The 20,902-nt window shown below is 52.7% G+C and overlaps 1 protein-coding gene across 6 annotated transcripts in view; it reads left to right on the top strand.

Annotated features, from left to right (window-relative positions):
• Positions 1-20,902, top strand: part of LOC115100721 (thyroid adenoma-associated protein homolog) — a 61,313-nt gene that overhangs the window by 33,738 nt on the left and 6,673 nt on the right. For 5 of the 6 annotated variants that reach the window (XM_029619488.1, XM_029619489.1, XM_029619487.1 and 2 more), the window contains 5 exons: positions 7,400-7,600; positions 7,766-7,986; positions 8,080-8,265; positions 13,975-14,238; positions 14,473-14,678. In XM_029619488.1, coding sequence (XP_029475348.1) covers positions 7,400-7,600; positions 7,766-7,986; positions 8,080-8,265; positions 13,975-14,238; positions 14,473-14,678 — 1,078 coding nt within the window. Of the gene's footprint in view, positions 1-7,399; positions 7,601-7,765; positions 7,987-8,079; positions 8,266-13,974; positions 14,239-14,472; positions 14,679-20,902 lie in introns of those variants that run through there. The other variant, XR_003859179.1, reaches the window with a different exon arrangement.

The raw sequence follows: 20,902 nt of genomic DNA, 5'->3' as shown, positions 1-20,902 counted from the left end.
ATCCCTCAGAGGTGTGACTTGGTCCAGTAGCCGGTTCCCAGCATGGACTTTGCTGCGGAAGCAGTTGAAAGGCAGTGGGTACAGGAACCTGAGCCTAAAGCTGGAGTCCCACTTAACACCAACACTGCGAGGAAGCCCAAGGAAAGTTGGCTTCCTCTGACTTTGCGAAACAAGGCTCCTCCCATTCAGATGATGGGTTGATCACAGCCTTAAACGGAAGTACTCCAAACCTGAGCACACTCCATTGATTGGATCATCCATGGGAGAGAGAAATTCAGCGGCACCTACCCCAGTACTTCCTGAGCTAGGTATGGACCTGGCTGCCTTTTCCTGGGTAGAATTGTTCCAGGGGCTACAAGCCTTTGTACAGGTGCAGTCTACTGCCTCGCTTGCCCCTGTCCGGACGGAACCTCAACCGGTATCCTCTCCCTCTCCCAATCCTTTCAGCAGACCGTGAGGCATGCATCGCCCTACCAAGGGCAACCCTGGTAGGGACCCAGATGGCTCAGACAAAGAGGATGATCTGGATCCCTTGGAAGAGGGGGAAATTCCCCCGGGGTTAGAACCATCTAGAACCATGTAGTGGTTCTTTCATAGAGACTATTGCTGGCCCTGGTTTCCTGGAGATTGATTCCATGTCAGAACCAAAGAAGAATCCCATTCTGATCTCCCTATGGAAAGCCTCTTGCTACTTTCCAATACTGGAAGCCATCCAGGATTTGATTGACCTGGAATGGGATACCCAGAAGCAAATTTTAAAGGGAGACAAGTGTTAGAAGCTCTGTACCCACTGGACCCAGCAGTGAGAGAGCATTTGCGTTTCCCTAAAGTGGATGCATTGGTCTGTGCCGTCTCTTAGTGAACAACTATCCCAGTGGAAGGAGGAGCGGCCTTAAAGAATGCACGTGATAGGTGGATGGAGTCCATCCTTAAACAGGCCTTTGACGCTGTAGCAATGACCTTACAGATTGCTTCTTGTTGTGTCCTGGTAGCTCGTTCGTGCCTACTCCTCTCTGAGGAGGTGGATGACTCGGGAGTGAATTCCAGAGCGGTTATGGAACCCGCTGCTGCCTTTCTAGCAGACACGGGCTCTAATTTAGTCCAGCCAGAGGAGTGGCCTCGGTGGTGCGGCCAGAAGAAAAGCTACGGCTACGCAATTGGTTGGCAGACGCAATATCCAAGACCAGTCTTAAAAAGATGCCCTTTAAAGGATCGCTCCTTTTCAGAAGCGAATTGGAAAAGCTGACCAGTAAATGGGGTGAATCTCTAGTTCCCCAGCTACCGGAAGATAGGAGGAAACAGTTACAACGCCCCTTGTCCATGAGGGGATGGTCCAGGGATTCCCAACATTTTTGCCCCTACAGAAACTTGACATTTTAGAGGTCTCTACCCTTTGGGAGGTCTCAGTCCTTTTGTAGTCGACAGCCCAAGAGAGGGGCAGGTGCGGGTTCAGGTTTATCCCGAACCCCCCCCCCCCCCAATGAGGTCTTGCAGACCCACTTTCAGAACGAGGAGAAAGGGGGTCAGCTGTCTCTCTTCTACCAGCGATGGTTCGAGATCACTTCGGACAAATGGGTACTGGAGGTCATACGAGAGGGATATGCACTGGAATTTCACAGCATTCCTCGAGACATATTCATGATGTCTCCTTGCCATGCTCAGCACAAAATGCAGGCAGTGGAGGCTACTCCTTTTAAGGCTCCTTAGGATGAGGGCTCTAATCCCAATACCTGCATTCCAGGAAAATATGGGGTGTTATTCCAAGAAGGAAGTTTTATTTCACCCCCATCCCTGGACCTCAAAGAGCGTCAGCTGACATCTTCAAGGGATTCATTTCCGCATGGAAACCTTACACTCCGTGATAACGGCCGTACAATCGGGAGAGTTCTTAACCTCTATGGACCTATCTGAGGCCTACCTACATATTCCAATCCATCAAGAACACCAATGTTTTCTACACTTTGCAGTACTGGACCGCCATTATCTGTTCTGGGGGCTGCCCTTTGGCCTAGCCACTGCCCCAAGAACATTTTCCAAGATTATGGTGGTTGTAGCGGCAGCATTGAGGAAAGAGGGAATCCTAGTACACCCGTACTTGGACTGGCTGATTCGGGTCAAATCTGTGGAAGAGAGCCTCCGGGTGACCCACAGGGTGACCTCCTTGCTTCAGGAACTCATTTGGGTAGTAAACCTGGACAAGAGCAGTCTCAAGCCTTCCCAGTTTTTGGAATATCTGGGAGTCTGGTTTGACACCAAGCAGGGCAATGTCTTCCTTCCAACCACGCGAATAAGGAAGTTGATGTCCTAGGTGTGTCTGCTGATGAACACTATACACCCGATTAGTGTGGAGCTATCTCCAAGTTCTCTGTTTGATGGCAGCAACCCTGGAAGTAGCGCCATTGGTGAGGGCACACATGCGACTGCTCCAACGCTCACTGCTGTCATGTTGGAACCTGCAGTCTCAAGGCTATTCGATTCATCTCCACTTACCAATGGGGGTCTGCTCTCTCCTCCAGTGGTGGTTTCAGGAAGCTCATCTGAGAAGGGGTGTCCCTCTGGCCCCCCTGAACTGGCTGGTCCTCTCAACAGACATGAGTCTCCAGGGCTGGGGAGCTCACTGTCAGGAACTGTCGGCCCAGGGATGTTGGATGGAAGAAGAGAACCTCTAGAACATCAATCACCTGGAAGCCCGGGCAGTCAATTGGCGTGTCTACAATTCAGCCACAGACTCCAGGGTCAAGCAGACCTCGTGATGTTGGACATCGCAACGATGACAGCCTACATCAATTGCCAGGGAGAACCAAGAGCCAACAAATGTCACAGGAGATAGATCTCCTTATGGAATGGGCGGAAATACATCTACAGATGATCTCAGCCTCCCACAACACAGGAAAAGATGTCAGAGTAGATTTACTAAGTAGGGAAAGTCTGGATCCAGGAGAGTGGAGATTGTCGACCAAAGCCTTTCAACTGATGGCTTGATTGCTGGAGCCTCTTGTTCATCGACCTGCTGGCCGCATCTCACAATGCGAAGGACCTCAGATTCTTCAGTCACAGAAGAGAACCATGGTCCCTGGGGGGTAGACGCTCTGGTTCAGTCCTGGCCAGAACTATATGCCTTTTCTCCATGGCCCCTGCTGGGCAGGGTCATTTGCAGAATCAAGCACCACAGGGGATTAGTCCTACTAGTAGCTCCAGATTGGCCCAGGCATCTGTGGTATGAGGAGACACCTGCTGGAGATCCCACTGTGCCTCCCATCGCACATGGACCTTCTGCAGCAGGGACAGGCCTTTCATGAGGATCTGATTCAAATCTGTCTTACGGTCAGATCCATCAGGTGAGCCCTTGAGGGCTCACCTGATGAAGCGAGGATATTCAGCGGCGGTAATAACCACCTTGCTCCCTGCTCTGAAGTTCTCCACATCCCTAGCTTATGTGCGGGTCTGGAGAGTATTTGAGGCAGAGTGCAAGGAACCCAGTAGGCCGCGCCCCCCCCCCCCCCCCCTTGGGTGGCCAAAATCCCACTTATTCTGGAAGTTTTGCAGGGTGGCTTAAATAAAGGGTTTGTCCTTAACTCCTTGAAGATACAGGTAGCAGCTGTCTCCTGCTTAAGGGGTGAGGTGAACAGAACCTTTCTGTCAGCTCAACCGGATGTGGCCTGTTTTTCTGAAGGGGTGAAGCACATTCATCCTCCCCTGTGGTTGCCGGTTCCCTTGTGGAATCTTAATCTAGTATTGGAATTTTTGGCAGGACCCTCCTTTTGGCCACTGTGCGGTCTCTCCTTGCATTTATTAACATTAAAAAATGGTGTTCATGGTGGCCATATGCTTGGCATGTCAATTCTCTGAATTACAGGTATTGTTGTGTCGGGAGCCATACTTCCGGATGACTCTAGGGGCATTACAGTTATGTACCGTGCCATCCTTCTTGCCTAAAATAATCTTGGAGTTTCATTTGAATCGGTCCATTTCATTGCCGTCTCTAGATAAACTCAAGGATGCAGAGGAATATCGCCGCCTCTCATTTGCATGACAGTAGACCTTTTGGGTGGTATCTAGAAGTTTCAGAACTGGTCTGAAAGAAGGGACTGCCTGTTTGTCCTCCACGGTGGAAGGAAGCAAGACTAACCAGCTTCATGGGATACTATAGCTCGCTGGATTAAAGAGGTAGGCACGGGAGCCTATGTGCATTACCTTCTCAGGTTAAAGCTCATTCCACAAGGTCTCAGGCAGTTTCATGGGTGGAAGTCAGACTGCTGTCCCCTGTCGATAACTGCCGAGTTGCGACATGGTCTTCCTTGTATATCTTCTCCAGGTTTTATCGCCTGGACGTACAGGCCCAAGAGGACACAGCCTTTGCAAGGGCGGTGTTGACCAGACCGTGGGTAGCCCCCGGGGTCTCCTGAACCAGGCCTGATGACTGGGTAGAGTGGACACCATCTGAGACCCCTGCGGCCAAACCTATCCCTCCAGAGGCACAATCGTGGCAAAATGAGGCTGCATCAAGGCATGGTCACCTCAGGTCACAGCCCCGACAGAATATCCCATGCTCAGTAGGAAGCGCTATGAAGTCACAGTCAGCTCCAAAAATAATTCCTGCCATGATTGATTCTCCCGCCGCCACTGGAATGATCTCCGACTCTGTCCTGACACAACGGCTGAATCACTTGTATCCTCACTCACCCGACTATGGCCTCCAGGCACAAATAGTTTTGCCGTCGTGCTTGCTGGTTACCAATGTTAACTTTATTTATTTATTTTGTTTTTTTAAAGTAACAGTGCACACCAGGGAAAGAAAGAAAGGAAAAATAATTCTTCCCTTGCACCTGGATGCTGACGGTTGAGGGTGAGAAGGACACAGAGGGAGCGAGGGAACCAGGAATCCCCTGGCTTTCCCTCCCCTCTGGAGGATGAGGGCCAAGCTAGATCAGGGACAACCAATCCCCTGCTTGCCCTGCTCTACTCGAGGGATGGCCCACGAAGGAACCTAACACCTCGAGGATCCACCTTGTTAGATGTGTGTCTTCTTCAACCTTTTTCTTTTCTTAAGTTCAAAACTCTAAATTGCAGGTTTGCACCTCTATCATCTGCTGGAGACAGAGAAATACTGAGGGACCACAGGTGGCACTCTCAGCTATGTAGCAGTGCCTGAAAAGTGTTTTGTTCTCTGCCTCCATCTGCTGGTTGGGATGCAAAATCCACTTGTCTGGACTGATCTGGGGAATGAACAGAAACAGTATTTCCCAACCTTTTCAAGCCTAAGGCACACTTACATTAACAAAAATGTTAGGTGGCACACGAGCTCCATGTTGCAGGCCATATGGCCAGTAGAAGAGCTAGGGAAGCACTGAAAGCCCTGGCAATCTCTCTTCCAATTTTAAAACAAAGGAAAATGGACAGGAAGTGACATGAACCAATCATGATGGACAAGCTCTCTATATACAAGTGCAAGGGAGAAGTAAGCGTGGCATGGGTAGCTGGCTAACTTTATTACCTGCTGCTGCTCCAATGCTCAGTGTATGTTCTCCCCACCTTACGCAGCCAAGGGATAGGTGGGAGGATGTAAGGACTCGGAGGAGGCCGAGGATGGGGAAGATGAGGAGGTGCTGTGTGCCACACGAAGCAGGGCCTAGCTATCTATTCCCTGCAAGCTGCCCATTAATTACCACACCCTGGGGCTCATGCTGTAACAAGGAAGAAGAGGCATGCATGATTACACATGCTCTCAGAAAGGAGCCACCCCTGGTATTTCTAAGAGGAGAGCCCAGATGCTAGCCTGGATCTGAGACGGTAGTGACTTTTCCATGGCACACTTGATGAGGTCTTAAGGCATACCAACCCTTCTTTAAATAGCCCCTAGGGCCATCTTCAGACACAATCCCACATTTCCGAGGCTTGCAGGAGTAGAGAGTAGATCTCTTCACATCTCGCTGACCACTGTGGGAAGTTGCCTCTGCAGGGAAATGCAGACATGATGGCAGAGAAAAACTGTGTGGCTCATCCAGCCTGCCCATCCACAGCAATACTTAGCTCTCCAATCCCTACCGGTCCCTCAGGGATCCCCTGTGCTTGAATTCAGCTCCTGTGCTTGTCTCCACCACCTCCACTGAGAGGCCATTCCATGCATTCACCACCCTCTCTGTAAAGAAACACTACTCCCGGGTCTACCCCCTTGCCTTAATAGTATTGCAGAGTCTCTAGTTAAGCAGCCGTTGGCTTATTGCACTTGTAAAGAGATTCCCCCTGACCCCAAAGCTTTGCAATACCTTCATTACCTTTCCCCAGGATAAAAGCCTGTCCAGGACCATTTGAGGTCTGAATCTCCTAAAGAAACAGGACCGCAGCATCCAAAGCCATTTCGGCCCTCCCCCAGGTTTCTGTCCTCTCACAACTGATTTTGAGGCTTCCCTCCCCCCCCCCCTTTTTTTTTTTTTCTTTTTTCTAAGAGGTTCCGTGTAGCTTCAATTCTAAACACAACTCTAGGCCCAAACCTTTCTCTAGGTCCCCCCTGATATGTGTGCCTGAGCTTGAGACCAACATGGAGACGGCAACTGACCCAGAATCCTCTGCTATCTTAGCCTTTCTGTGAACTTTAAATGCCCTGCTGAGCCTGACCTGGAGCAATTCCAAGGACACCTGGACAGCAGTTGAAGCTGGCGACACTTTGTGATGCCTAATTATAGGGTCACAAGAGCAGAAGGCAACTGTCAGAACCTCAGGCTAGAATGTTGGTTACAGGGACATCGGTAAATCTGCACGCAGCCTAAGATGTAACGATTTCCTTGAGCAGCAAGATTTTAACAGAAGAAAGGATTATCCAGAGAGTGATGGTAAATGGGCCCCAACTTGGAGAACTGTTTAGGGATACTCATCATGCTGTTGACATGACAACCTATGTAGATGATACTCCAGGTGGTCCCGCAACTTAAGAATTTCTAGTACTGTGTTTGTATTTTACCTATAAAAGAAGGATCAGTTCATGTATACGACGAGATGCTGGTGGTCAGTTTGTCAGAGAACGGGCATCCAGCATCTCCCAAGAATACTTATATTCCTCAATAAAAAATGATGCTTTTTACAAAATCTAAGTGCTCTTGTTTCCATGGAGAAGCGTCATAAGCGTGTTTGGCGCATACGGTAACACCCTCGCACCTTTTATTAGGCCGAGCTGTGGGGTGATAGTGCAAACTCTCAACCTGCCCGGAAAGGATTTTCTTAAGGTCCTAATGCGCTTTCATTTCTTTCTGGGATGTATGTTCTGCCTATATTGGACGGGTGGATTACAAAGTGCACGCAACAAGAGACGTCCATTACAAGCTGCCAGTGGTGGGTTTGGCTGTGTGTGTGCCAGGGTTGGGGGGGGGGAAGGTCACTCATGCTGTCACTGGCTCTTCCACAGGTGGGTTCGGCTGTGTTTCGCCAGCTTGCTGCCCACTTCCTGTGCACGGAGGCGGCATCACCGGAGAGATATGCCCATGTCTGCCAGCTCTTGACCGGTGGGGACCCAGACATGCGCCTGGCAGTACTGAGTTGGGTGATGGAGCACGATGACGGGAGGATGGATGAAGGCTTAGAAGCGGCAGTGCGCAGGACCCTACAGGTGACGGTTGTCTCCTTTTTGGCATTCGTTACCACGTTCAGTGCTGATCAGGGGTGTCCTGGGCACAGTTGATGGCTCGTTTTTTGCCTGCACATACTGCTTGACTGGAAGGAGCATGGTGCGGCTGTTTTAGTGACACGGGTGCTGTCTCTCCGCATGTCTCAGGAAGAACTCCTGTCTGTACTGCGTGTGGTGAGGAGCAATGAATTCCTGACGCGGTTTCTGCAGGCGTACGTCTCTCTCCACCATGCCTGCCCCCCTCCGCAGCCCTCGACCTCTGTGCAGGCGTCTGTGCGCCTCCTGCTGTCTCTTCTGGAATCGGGCTCCTCGGGTCCTGACCTGCAGAGCCATGCGCTTTGTGTTGTCAGCTTGCTTCTGCTGCAGGGGTAGGTCCTGAGGTCTCGCAGTGTGCCTGACTCTTATTGTGTCAGGGCAGAGGCTGCTGCTCTGATTCTGCTGTGCTTGACTTCCCTGTGTAGGCAGGAGCTGGAGGATCTCTCACTGCTGGAGCGCTGGAGCCGGGTGTTGGTACTGTGCAGCGATCCCTGCTCCTCTGAACCTCTCAGAACGGCTGCAGCAAGAGCTCTAAGGCTGGCAGGAGCTCGTGTGGTTCAGAGGGCCCTGAGCTGTGCCTCCTCTTCGTCGCTTTCAATATTGGCTGTAAGGTATGAGCCACATCACTGCTATCCCACATTGCTCTCCCCCTCCCCAGGATCAGTGTAGAGATCTAGAGGTTCAGTCACATTTAACATCATCTCAGCCACAATGCATGTGATCAGATAGAGCTAGTTTAACAACCTGGAGAGTTTGAGAGTGGTAGGACAGGGATGGGAAAAAAGTTGGATGGGTTCTGGGAGGGAAGGGAACTGCTAGGTGGGTGGCGCATGCTGGTGGCTGGGGAATGTGAGTTGTTTTGTCCTGGCAGTACATTTTGTGTTATGGAATTGTACAGATTTGGTTCAACTGTAAAAGGCACCCAGGAATGGTATCTGAGCCTTAGCTGAAATATAAACCCCTAAATGTAAGATTTATAAACCCTGCGAAGCCGGAGTATTATAAATGATTCTCAGCTGCAGTGAGAGTGCATGGAAAAGGCAGTTCCCTGTATGTACCCAGATCAGTCCAGACTCCTGGGTTTTGCCTCCCTGCCAGCAGATGGAGACAGAGAAATTTTCACTGACACTGCACATAACCCAGTGTGCCACCTGCAGTCCCTCAGTATTTCTCTGTCTCCAGCAGATGGTAGATGGTGTAAAACCTGCAGTCTGGAGAGAGAGAGAGAGAGAAAAAAAAGATTAAAAGACACAATTTCTGGATCCTCGCAGCAGGTTGTGAGGTCCTGGAGGGGCCACTGCCCCTGGTTTGAGGCGGACGAGCAGGGGGTTGGTGACCCTTCTAATAGCTCAGTCCGTAGGGTGGACCGCTGGTGGTCCAGATCCCTCACCCCCCATGAGCCAGCGGTGGAATCTGCTGGCAGTTCTGCACTGCAGGCCCAGTGAAGCAGGGGAAGTGTCCCTTTTCTATGGTTTTGAAAGAAACAAGCAAACAAATCCTTCTTGGAAGGAAGGAGCGTGAACACAAGTTTAGTGAAACAGTATAAGTTTTATTCACGCTCTTGCAAGAACGGGTGTCGTATATTTATTTATTTATTTATTTAAAATTTTTATATACCGACATTCATCCAGGATATCATATCGGTTCACATTGTAACATAAACTGGCGCTAGGCATGGCGCTTTACATTGAACGATTAAAACATGCGAACAAGGTATTAAAAGGGGGTGGGAGATAACATGGGAAAGTTTGCATTAAATTATATTATAGCAACGTTTGCAAATATATACATATGTACAATGGAAAAAGACTAAGAAGTGCAGGCAGGCTAGTGAGGGAGAAAGGGGAGGAGGAGAGAGGAGAGCTGAGAAGGAGGGAGGAGCGGGGAAAGAGGTAGGAGGGGGAAAGAGGGAGGGGAGAGAGGGAGAGAGGGACAGTATAGAAGCAGGCACATCCCCCTCGGGCTCAAGCAGTACATTTTCTTGCTTATGCAAGCCCCTTCTTCCCCCTCCCTTTTCCCTTGGGTATAAGATACTGTTCATGATGCCTTTGTCTATGTGCAGTTGCTAAGTTTTTCGGTTTTCTATGCCAAAGTCCTTGCTGAAGCCAGGTGTGGGGTGGGCTACAGTCTTATCTCTGCCTGCAGCATTCCTCTCCCTGACAATCCGTTCTTCACAGGCTCCCTCCCCTGTCTGTACCGTATGCGCTACTCTCAGCAGATTGGGGTTTCTAATTTGTTCTTAGGCCTTACTGCTCCCAAGGCTTTCTCTTGTAAGTTGCTTGCATGCAGCTAAGCCAGTTTCTAAACAATTTGTGGGTTCTCTCCTTAACTCTATTTTATGAGAAGCAAAGAAAAAGAGAGGGGATACAGCTCTAGCCCTGTCTTAACCACCGAGAAGGCAGCAGTGGTGGGCCTTTGCTCACAGTTTGTCCTGGGCTGGGTCGCTAACATTTGGCAAAAGGAGACCGATTTATATGGCCAGCGGTCTGGCTCTTTTCTGATCTGCCATGCGGCCTGCGCTCCTGGAACCTGAACCTCTGCACCAAAGGAAAGTATTAGTTTCTACGTTTGCTCTCAGAAAGTAAAAAAAGAGAACAAAGAACTTGTACAGCAGCGAGCTTACAGGGGGGAGAAGCTTTCTTAGCAGCTCGGGGGAGCTCAGCGATGAGGTTTTTCAGCAGCTTCTCTGCCTGCAGAGGAGACCGGGGGTGGGGGGTGTTGGCTCCAGGGCACGAGGGACTGTTCACCTGCTTGCCGTTGAGGTGCTGGTGGTGCTGTGGGGAGGAACAGCGAGTGGTGCAGCACAAGCATTGGGGGGAGGGGGGAGCTGCGTCAAGCATGACTGCACCGGTAGAGCAAGCCTCCCTGGTCTAGCGCTGAGGCTTTCCCCGTCAGCATGGAAATGGCAGTCATTTTCAATTCCCTAGCAGCGTCGGCGGGAGAGGCAGGGGAATCCCCTCATCTATCACCAGTGGTTCCCTGTCCCGAAGAAGTGCAGAGAGGCACGTGCACCGAGGAGGAGGAGGCTCTGGTTCTGGTAGCCGTCTTCTGATTGTTTTAATTTGCTCGTGCGCAAAGCGTGTTTAGCGAGATGCTGGTTCTTGGCCCCAGCCTCCAGGGATTCTCGGCCAGTCAAGAGGCCTGAGCTGTTCAGAAGCTCTTCAGGCCGATGATTTTTTGGGGCCGGGTGTTAAACGGATCCGGGCCTAAACACGCTGAAAATGCAGGTAGGCTTTACTTAGCCGTGTGGAAGGCCACTGCAGCGGTTCTTTTCTCGTGTGTGTGTGTAGGCGTGTGCTGGCATTCTCACTGCATGGCGGTTGCATGTGCTGGGACCTGTACGCTTAAGGCCATGGCCTAGATTTGAGTGCGTACGCCTGTGACCTAGACTTGACCAAGTATTTGCGCAGGTACTTGCGTGCATAAGACTACAACCTAAACTTGAGCGCGTTTGTGCAGCTACTTGTGTGCGTACGAACATGACCTCTACGAGCGCGTATTTGTGTGTGTATGACAGCGACCTAGTCTTGAGTGCGTATTTGCGCACGTCCTAGAGGGGTATACGTGTACGCCCAGTTTGCATTGGTGTGCGCACAGGAGGCTGCCTAGAGCTGAAGCTCAGGAGAGCTAGGCGCCGGGGATGAAAAGGTCTAAGCGCCTTGCTGTCTGTGAGGCTTCCTGTCTGATACAATTTAGTCCTCACTCTCTCTCCGTTTGCGTCAGCGCTGTTTAGATGCTGAAAGCCTAGGGTGTGTCTGGAGGGGGAATGAGTGGGAGGTGAGGCAATGGTCTGTTCCTGAGGGCAGAAGCTTCCCCGAGGGAGGTTGGAGAGAGCAATGTTGGGCCTATGGGCTCCGGTATAGATCCATCTTCCTCCTCCTCCTGGGTGGAGTGTTTCCAGGGCCTGCAGACCTGTTATAGTTAGTGAGGTTTGGGTGGACCCTTGGACACTGTGGAAGCTGACCACACCCACGGGGGGGCAGTCCCGTGAGGGGCCACAGGTCAGGCTCAGCTCTGGACACACAAACACACAGGCCGATTCACTAAAAGTCGCGTGCGCCAGGAGAGCGGGTGCTCGCCCGCTCTCCTGGCGCACGCGCAGGCCACTTTCCTGTGCGCGCGATTCAGTATTTAAATGAGGGCTCACAGTAAAAAGAGGCGCTAGGGACACCAGCGCGTCCCTAGCGCCTCTTTTTTGACAGGAGCGGCGGCTGTCAGCGGGTTTGACAGCCGACACTCAATTTTGCCAGCGTCGCTTCTCAAACCCGCTGACAGCCACGGGTTCGGAAACCAGTCGCCGGCAAAATTGAACGTCCGGTTTTCAAGCCGTGGGCCCATTTTAAATTTTTTTTTTAAATTATTTTTAACTTTTGGGACCTCCGACTTAATATCGCCAAAATATTAAGTCGGAGGGTGTACAGAAAAGCAGTTTTTACTGCTTTTCTGTACACTTTCCCGGTGCCGAGAGAAATTAACGCCTACCTTTGGGTAGGCGTTAATTTCTGAAAGTAAAATGTGCGGCTTGGCAGCACATTTTACTTACTGAATTGCGCGGGAATACCTAATAGGGCCATCAACGTGCATTTGCATGTTGCGGGTGCTATTAGTTTTGGGGGGTTTGGGCGTGCGTTTTCGAACCCCCCCCCCCCTTACTGAATAAGGGGTAAAGCTAGCGCGTCAAACGCGGGCTAACAGTGCACTCCGGCGGCGCGCACTGTACTGTATCGGCCTGAAAGAGAGTTCTTTATTTAGACAGTTTGAGAAGCCACCAGAGGTGGCAGTAGTGAGTAGAAGATGTAGCCCGGCTGGGCTAGTATTCCCCAGGGCGCTGGAACAGCGGTTTCTCCGGTAGCAGTGCTGTAGTAGAGAGACTGAGAAAGTGAGTACAATAGAACATTCACAGAGTCTTAAATATGGAGAAGCCCGGAGATAGGGAGAGCTGGCCCTCGAGGAGTACCAGATCCCTGGAGGTAGAGAGACTTGTTGGCAAAGTACTCACACAGCGGTTCCACGTAGGAGATGGCACTGGCACTGGAACGGGGGCAGGCCCTCGAGGAGCGAGTACCTGGTTCCAGGGAGACAGCTCTGAGGAGTAGATGATGATAGTAGTACTCACTGATGGTGCCTGTAGAGAATTCTTCCAAGTAGAAGAGAAGATAGATGCAGGCAGCAGGTCAGGGAACATGGGCCCTCGAGGAGCGAGTACCGGTTACCTGACAGCGACCTGAAAGAAGCAAAGGCCCCTGAGAAGCGGGTACCCCGTTAGAAAGAGTCCAATGGAAGTTGGAAGGCAGAGTAGCTGGGTACGGAGAGTGAATCCCATCCGTAAGATCACCCTTGCTAACTCAACGGCTAGCAATAAACAGTAGGCTTAAATATCCGGGCAGCATGACATCATCACAGGGGGACGCCCCTGAGGAACACGCCAATGAGGAAATAAGAATGAGGGCGGCGCGTGCGCCCTAAGGTACCTGGAGAGCATGGCGGGAGGCAGCGCCCGAGCCGGTCAGAGGACGCTGGAGAGGGTGGCAGACGGACGCCGCGGCAGCCAGGCATCCATGAGGAGCAGGAGTCGTCGCAGGAAAGGAAAGGTAGGTGGAGTGAAGCCGTCGGGCAGTGACGGTCGCAACAAGACCTTTCTGCAGGGGCGCCCAGCTGTAGCTGAAAGTCATTATTTATATTCCTCAGGGTTTATAAATTGTACATTTAGGGGTTTATATTTCAGCTAAGGCTCAGATACCATTCCTGGGTGCCTTTTACAGTCGAACCAAATCTGTACACTTCCATAACACAAAATGTACTGCCAGGACAAAACAACTCACATTCCCCAGCCACCAGCATATGCCACCCACCGAGCAGTTCCAGGAATACTACAGATCAGTCCAGACTCCCGTCCCCTTATTTTTGCGAAAGACCTTTCCCACTTCTGGATGTTTATAAAATGAAGATTTTTGCGAAAAATGTATATAGGTTAAGCTGTTAGGGTAGAAAGCTTTTTTAGTTACCCTGGAATTTGGGGTCCAGATTTTAAAGGGTATTCCCACTTTGCTCGCCCCAGATGGAAATCATTTGGGGCTTTGAGAGTAGAGATCTTGGCTTGGGTACAGGTCAATACTGAGGGACTGCAGGTTGCACTTTCAGTTAAGTAGCAGTGCTTGAAAAGTTTTTATTCTCTGCCTCGATCTGCTGGTAGGGATGCAAAACCCACTTGTCTGGACTGATCGGGGGTATTCCAGGAATGAAAATTAGCAGTAAGAACCCATTTTCCTATACAAGCCATCCCTTGCAAGCTCTTTATAGTGTCTTTATTCTAATTTTAGAGTAATTGGTGTAGGCATCAAACTCCTGCAAGATGGGGACAAGGGAGTAAGGAAAGAAGCCTCCGCCTTTGCCACCCTCACCCCCCAGCTGTTGAGGGAGGCCCCTACAGACTGCGCCCCAGTGCAGAGCAGCAGAGGCCTGGAGGACCTCCTGGAGCTGCTGCTGCAGCGCTTCTGGGACAGTGCGGAAACTCTCCAGCTCTGCCTGCAGCACCTGCCCTCGGAGGACCTCAGCAGTGTCCTGATGGATCTGAAGAAGAGCAGGTACGCGGCTCGCTCGGCAGTCGTGGGGAGGGAGGGATACTCTGGCCTTGTGATTCTCACTTCATTACCCTGCATTTGGGACTCTTGAACACAGAGGCCTCCGTTTATGATCCGTAACTTCCCAGACCCTATGCAAGCATCGGGCACTGACGGGGATGCTGTCGCTGGATGAGCTACAGACACTGGGGTGAGTCTCAGGCATGGTGTATTGCTAACGAAGCTGTTTCCTGACAGGGCTGCCAGTCTGTATGAACAGGATGAGCCCAATGTTTCTTCAGAACCCGCTGTCTTTGCCTGCATATTGCTGCCATTCCTGCTTCAGCTGCTGGAGAGGATTCCCACATCTGCTGAGCTGCGTGCACGCCTGGAATGCTGGGTAAAGGACACCGGTGCCAGCATTGTCTATCAGGTGCAGTGCTGTAGGCAGTGGTGGAGCCAAGGTGAGTGCTGAGCACGCTCCGGTTACGCCACCTCCCATCCACTTAGGATTCTGTGGTATAATACGTCAACCCTCTCCCCCAACTGAATGTGCTCTGCAAGGGAGGCATGGGTGTATCTTTCTATACACGCCTCTTCATTCCAGGTTTCATCAGGGAGCCATCATGCACAGCCTCTTGTGTTGTCATAGAATATGGCTGTAGATAAAGATTGCAAGGCCACTACAATTGGCCCATTTTATCTTCCTACTTCAATATGGTAGACCCTACCTCATCCCAGACTTTTACCCCTCACTCCCCCACACCTAATGATCCTCTCTGCTTATCCCAGGCTTTCCCTGTGTGTACCCAGATCAGTCCAGACTCCTGGGTTGTGCCTCTCTTCCAGCAGATGGAGCCAGAGAAATTTTCACAGCCACCAGCACATAACCTGGTGTACCACCTGCAGTCCTTCAGTATTTCTCGGTCTCCAGCAGATGGAGGAGGTACAAAACCTGCAGTTCTGAACCTCAAAAGAAAAAAAAATATTGAAAGTCAGAGATTTTTCTTTTTCCAAGAGGATTTCCCTCCTCGGAGGTTGGTAGGTTCTAATGGGACCCTCCCTCCTGGTTGTAGGGGCGGATGAGCAGGGGTTGGAAACCGTAAATTGCTCTTGATACCATGCCGGAGGTGAAAGCTTGGTGGTCCAGTTCCCTCACCTCCTGTAAGTCAGGGAGAAGCCTTTGCCAGGCTTCAGATAAGGCTGTTCTTTTTTTTTCTCTCTTGTCTGGATCTTATTTGTTGTAAAGTTTCAAAAAAAAGAAAAGAGAAGTACAGTGTGTTTGCAAGTAAGGATCGTGGTGCCTTATCTCTGTGTTTCCCTGGCACCTGTGGTGCAGGGAGGCAGCTCGGGGGATCGTTCTGCCTTTTGACTCCTGGTGGTATTATTCCTTGTTTGGGTGTTTGCCGTGTAGTCGGCGTGGTGCCCAACCATGCCGAAGGAGGTCCGATGCTCCGTTTGTGGCCACAACTCCACGCGCCTGTTGCAGGATGGTCGATATTCCTGGTGCCTCTCGGCACGGGAGGGCACATTGGGAGGGACTGCGGTGGCATCCCCTCTGCAGCATCCGTCTAGTGGGCCAAAAGCCACACAGTACGAGGCTGACGATCCATTCCTGCTTGGAATGGGAATGGTGGCCATTTTGGAAACCCTCGCGGCTAAGTCACAGTTTGCAGTGAGGAGAGGGGATCTCCCACCCATGCTTTTTCCACCCGATTTTAAGTCCTCAAGAGGCCTGGGAGGCAGACAGAGGAGGATTCTGAGAGTTTCTCTTCTTTTTCCACTGAATTTGTGGTGTTAATGCACAAAGCCTTTTTGGCCCACCAGGCTGTGGGGCAGCCCTCTCGCAAGCGCAGGACTGCTGGACCACTTTCTGGTGATGAGATCCAAGTTTTCGGGGGCCACGAGGATTCGGTGGGTCTGTGGTCCCCCGACATCAGGGGCCACCTCAGAGGATTCTGACTGAGGATTGTCACAGGGGGATGGCGCCTCTGACTCTGATCCAGATCGGGGTCCGCAGGATCTTGCTGAGGAGCCAGGAAAGATTTCGACAATGGACTGGGACAATCCCAAGGTGCTCCACCTTTTTCAGAAGGAGGAGCTGGGCCTCCTGATACCGTTTGTCTTGGCGAAGTTAGGTATAGCAGCATCTCAGGAGCAATTGGACCGGGAGGATGTGGATCCGGTCATGACGGGCTTGCAGGGTCCGGCCAAGACTTTTCCGTTTCGTAAGTCAGTGAAATAGTTGGTGGTCAGGGAGTGGGATACTCCAGAGTGTGGCCTTAAAGTGAGCCAGACTATGGATAAGCTGTATCCGTTGCCCGAGGGCACTCTAACTCCTGCAGGTTCTGAAGGTGGATGCTTCTGTCTCCGTAGTTACGAAAAGGACGACCATCCCAGTGGCAGGGGTTGCGGCTCTGAAGAATGTGCAAGACTATGTCTGCTCTGGGCATCCGAGAGGCTGTCTGCAGTAGTTTTTATGCTTCAAGCGTCACGGCGGCGGGTGCAGCAGTTACAGGAGAACAGACATTCCCTGTACGTACCAGGATCAGTCCAGACTCTTGGGTTTTGCCCCCCCTCCAGCAGATGGAGACAGAAGTTTATAAACAAAAACTCCGCCTACATTTAGGCTGGTGCCACCTACAGTCTGGCAGTATTCTTCTGTCTCCTAGCAGGTGGAGAGGGTGCAAAACCTACAGTCTGTGTTAGGCCTACGTTGGTTAGGTGGTTTTTGTAAAAAAAAAAAAAAAAAAAGGTAGGAAAGTTTTGTTGGTTTTTTGTCTAGTGGGAAGGGACCGCAGAGGCTTGCCTGCTGGTCCCAATCCTCGCCTCCCAGGGGAAGTTAGGGTCCTGAGGGGACTGTTCCCCCTGGTAGAGGCAGCCGAGGAGTGGGAGAGCCCCACGTACCGGCTCTACAGGGCTGGGGGTGATACCGGGGGTCCCGGCTCACTCCCCCCAGCCGGCTCCGGATCCGAGGTAAGCAGTTTAAAAAAAAAAAAAAAATAAAAAAAAAAATTTGTTTTTATTTATTTTGTGTGCTGTGTGTGGTGTGTGTGCTTGTGCTTGCTAGGCTGTGCTTGCTCGCGGTGACTGGGGCCCGCCGATCCGGGGAGAAACTTTGATTTTTTTTTTTGTGTTCTCTCTGCCTCCGTTCGCCGCGCCAGTGTGAGGGATGCCTCGGCAGGCATCGTGCAGGGCCTGCGGGTCCGCGGCAGGGAGGCTGTCGCGCGACAGTCTTTGTTCCGCGTGCGTGGGCGGCGGAGAAGGAGGGTCGGCGGTGCCTTCGGCGTCTCGGCGGGGTAGGCAGGACCGCGAGGTAGCAGCGTTCCCGGAGCGGACGGCTGTGAGTTCGTCAGGGACGGCGGCCATTTTGCCAGCGTTTTCGGCGGGAACGGCGGCCATTTTCTCAGCGCGGGCAGCACAAGTTAGCGCGGGCCGGCAGACCAGCGCACAGGTGCGGGACCCGCCGCGTTTGTCCCCCCAGAGGGTGTCTGGAGGCGAAGAAGGGCCGTTAGGGTCCAGGTCTCCTGGGGATGATTCCCCCGAGGATGAGGAGGAGGGGTCATCGGATTCCTCCTTTAACTCGCGGTTCGTGATGCTTATGCATAAGGCGTTTAAAGCACGCCGCCTGGCTCGGAAGAGAGGTCCGGGGGTCCCCGCTTCTGAGAGCGGAGCGCCAGCGGTCAAGGCCCCAAAATCCAGTACGGGGGGAGGGGGGCTGTCTAGGCCCCGGCCCAGGCCAAGGCCTCTTCGTTCCAGGGGGGCGGAGGGGCCTTCGCTCTCCTCGTCAGAGTCGGAGGCGCTGGCGGATCCGGAGGAGGATCTGGACTGTCCATCCCAGCCCCCGAGGGGGGTTGAGGGGGATGAAGAGCCGGAGCCTAAGGATGCAGGGACACTGCACGCTGCGGATGGGGACGATCCGAAGGTAGTTCGGTTGTTCCATAGGGATGAGCTAGGGCCCCTCATCCCGGAAATCCTGGGGGAACTGGGAATCCCACTTCCCCAGGTAGAATCTCGTCTGGGTCAGACGGATCCGGTTGTCTTGGGCCTCAGGGGTCCCTCGTCGGCGTTTCCACTACATTTCTCGGCATCGGATTTGATGTTAAAGGAGTGGGATACTCCGGATTTGGGACTCAAGGTAGCTAAGGCTATGGATAAATTATATCCACTGCCGGAGGATGTGTTGGAACTTTTGCGCCTGCCAAAACTTGATTCGGCGGTGGCGGCGGTTACCAAAAAGACCACCATCCCGGTAACGGGAGGTACGGCTCTAAAAGATATACAGGATAGAAAGTTAGAGGTTCAACTGAAGCGTATTTTTGAGGTCTCGGCGTTGGGTATCCGGGCCGCGGTTTGTAGTAATTTTTCGTTGCGAGCCGGTTTACGCTGGGCACAGCAGCTGTTGGCGAATGAGTCTCTATCGACGGATGAGGCGAGACAGGCGAGTCGATTGGAGGCGGTCATCGCGTATAGTGCGGACGCCTTTTATGATCTCCTGCGCACTTCGGCACGGACCATGGTCTCTGCGGTAGCGGCGCGGCGACTGTTGTGGCTTCGCCATTGGGCGGCGGATGGTACCTCCAAGGCTAGGTTAGGCTCTCTTCCCTTTAAGGGGAAGTTGCTCTTTGGTAAGGAGTTGGATGATATTCTAGAATCCTTGGGGGACAATAAAGCGCACCGTTTACCGGAGGATAGATACCGCTTCCGGGGTGCTCCAGCCGCTCGGCCGCGGTTTCGTGGGGGCCGTAGAACTCGTGCGGCGCGAGGATCGAACTCTTCGTTCCGTCACGGTGCGGCCCGCCAACAATCGTACTCGCAGTCCTTTCGTGGGCGTCGATTCGGCCGTCCGGGGGCCAGTCCGGCTGTGCAGGGCAGTAAGCCAGCGCAATGAAGTGAGGCCGGTCCGTTCCTCGGTTCCTCCGGTTGGAGGCAGGTTAAGCCGGTTTTACGAGGAATGGACCAAGATTACGTCGGATCAGTGGGTCCTAGAGGTGATAAAACACGGCTACGCGTTAGATTTTTCACGCCGTCCGGCTCCGGCTTTTCTGGTATCCCCTTGCGGGTTTTCGGAAAAGCGCCGGGCGGTGCGGGAGACTCTGGCGCGGTTGCGCGACCTCGGGGCCGTCGTTCCGGTTCCGACCGGCGAACTCCGACAGGGCCGGTATTCCATTTATTTCGTGGTACCCAAGAAGGAGGGGACGTTTCGTCCCATTCTCGACTTGAAGAGTGTCAACAAGTGTCTAAGGGTTCCGCGTTTTCGAATGGAAACTTTGCGGTCCGTGATCGCGTCGGTCAGAAAAGGAGAGTTTATGGCCTCTCTGGACCTCACAGAGGCGTACCTGCACATTGGGATTCGACGGGAGCACCAACGGTTTCTCCGTTTTGCGGTACTGGGACAACATTACCAGTTTCAAGCGTTGCCATTTGGCCTCGCAACGGCTCCGCGCACGTTCACCAAGATTATGGTGGTGGTGGCGGCGAGACTCCGCCAGGAGGGGCTGTTGGTGCATCCATACTTGGACGATTGGCTGATTCGGGCCAAGTCGAGGACTCTTTGTCAGCTGGCGATTCAGCGGGTGCTGCACCTGTTACGCTCACTGGGCTGGGTGGTCAACCTGGCCAAGAGTCATCTGGTGCCGTCGCAATCCCTGGAGTATTTGGGGGCGGTGTTCGACACGTGTCAAGGCACGGTGGCCCTAACGCAAGAGCGTATCCTCAAACTACAGGGGCAAATTTGCAGGTTGTTGCGCAAACCGGTCCCAGTGGTCTGGGACTATCTGCAGGTCTTGGGCTCTATGAACTCCACGCTAGAGTTAGTTCCATGGGCGTTTGCGCATATGCGTCCCTTGCAGTCCGCGTTGCTCTCCCGCTGGAGCCCGGTCTCGGAGGAATTTTTCCTCAGCCTGCCGTTGACCCAGGAAGCCAGAGACAGCTTGCCATGGTGGCTCTGCCAGGAAAACTTGAGTCGCGGGGTTTCGTTGGAAACTCCGTCGTGGACGGTGGTTACCACGGATGCCAGTCTGCTCGGTTGGGGAGCAGTCTGTCTCGGTCGAGCGGTTCAGGGAACATGGTCGGCTCGGGAGGCGTCGTGGTCCATCAATCGGTTGGAAACTCGAGCGGTGCGATTAGCTCTGGTGAAGTTCCTCCCGCTTCTCCGCGGGCGTTCCGTCAGGATTCTGTCGGACAATGCGACCACGGTGGCTTATATCAATCGTCAGGGGGGAACCCGGAGTCAGCCGGTAGCGGCAGAAGCTCGGTCGTTGATGATATGGGCGGAGGCCCATTTGAGCAGTATCGCGGCTTCCCACATAGCCGGGGTGGAAAATGTCCAGGCGGATTTTCTCAGTCGGCATTGGTTAGATCCCGGGGAGTGGGAGCTCGCGGAGGACGCCTTCAGGCTCCTTTGCGATCGGTGGGGCACACCGGCGGTGGACCTGATGGCCACGTTCCGCAATGCAAAGGCTCCTCGATTTTTCTCTCGTCAACGGGAGACGTTGGCGGAAGGAGTGGATGCACTGGTAGTTCAGTGGCCGAGGGATGTGTTACTTTACGTGTTTCCTCCGTGGCCGCTTATCGGACGGGTGCTGCGTCGCATAGAGCAGCATCCGGCGGAGGTGATCATGGTGGCTCCAGAATGGCCAAGAAGGCCCTGGTTCGCGGATCTGGTGAATCTAGCGGTCGAGGGGCC

Source organism: Rhinatrema bivittatum, chromosome 11, assembly GCF_901001135.1.
Source record: "Rhinatrema bivittatum chromosome 11, aRhiBiv1.1, whole genome shotgun sequence".
NCBI lineage: Eukaryota > Metazoa > Chordata > Amphibia > Gymnophiona > Rhinatrematidae > Rhinatrema > Rhinatrema bivittatum.
The sequence above is the reverse complement of the archived record's forward strand: the minus strand, read 5'-3'. Positions and strand labels throughout refer to the sequence as shown.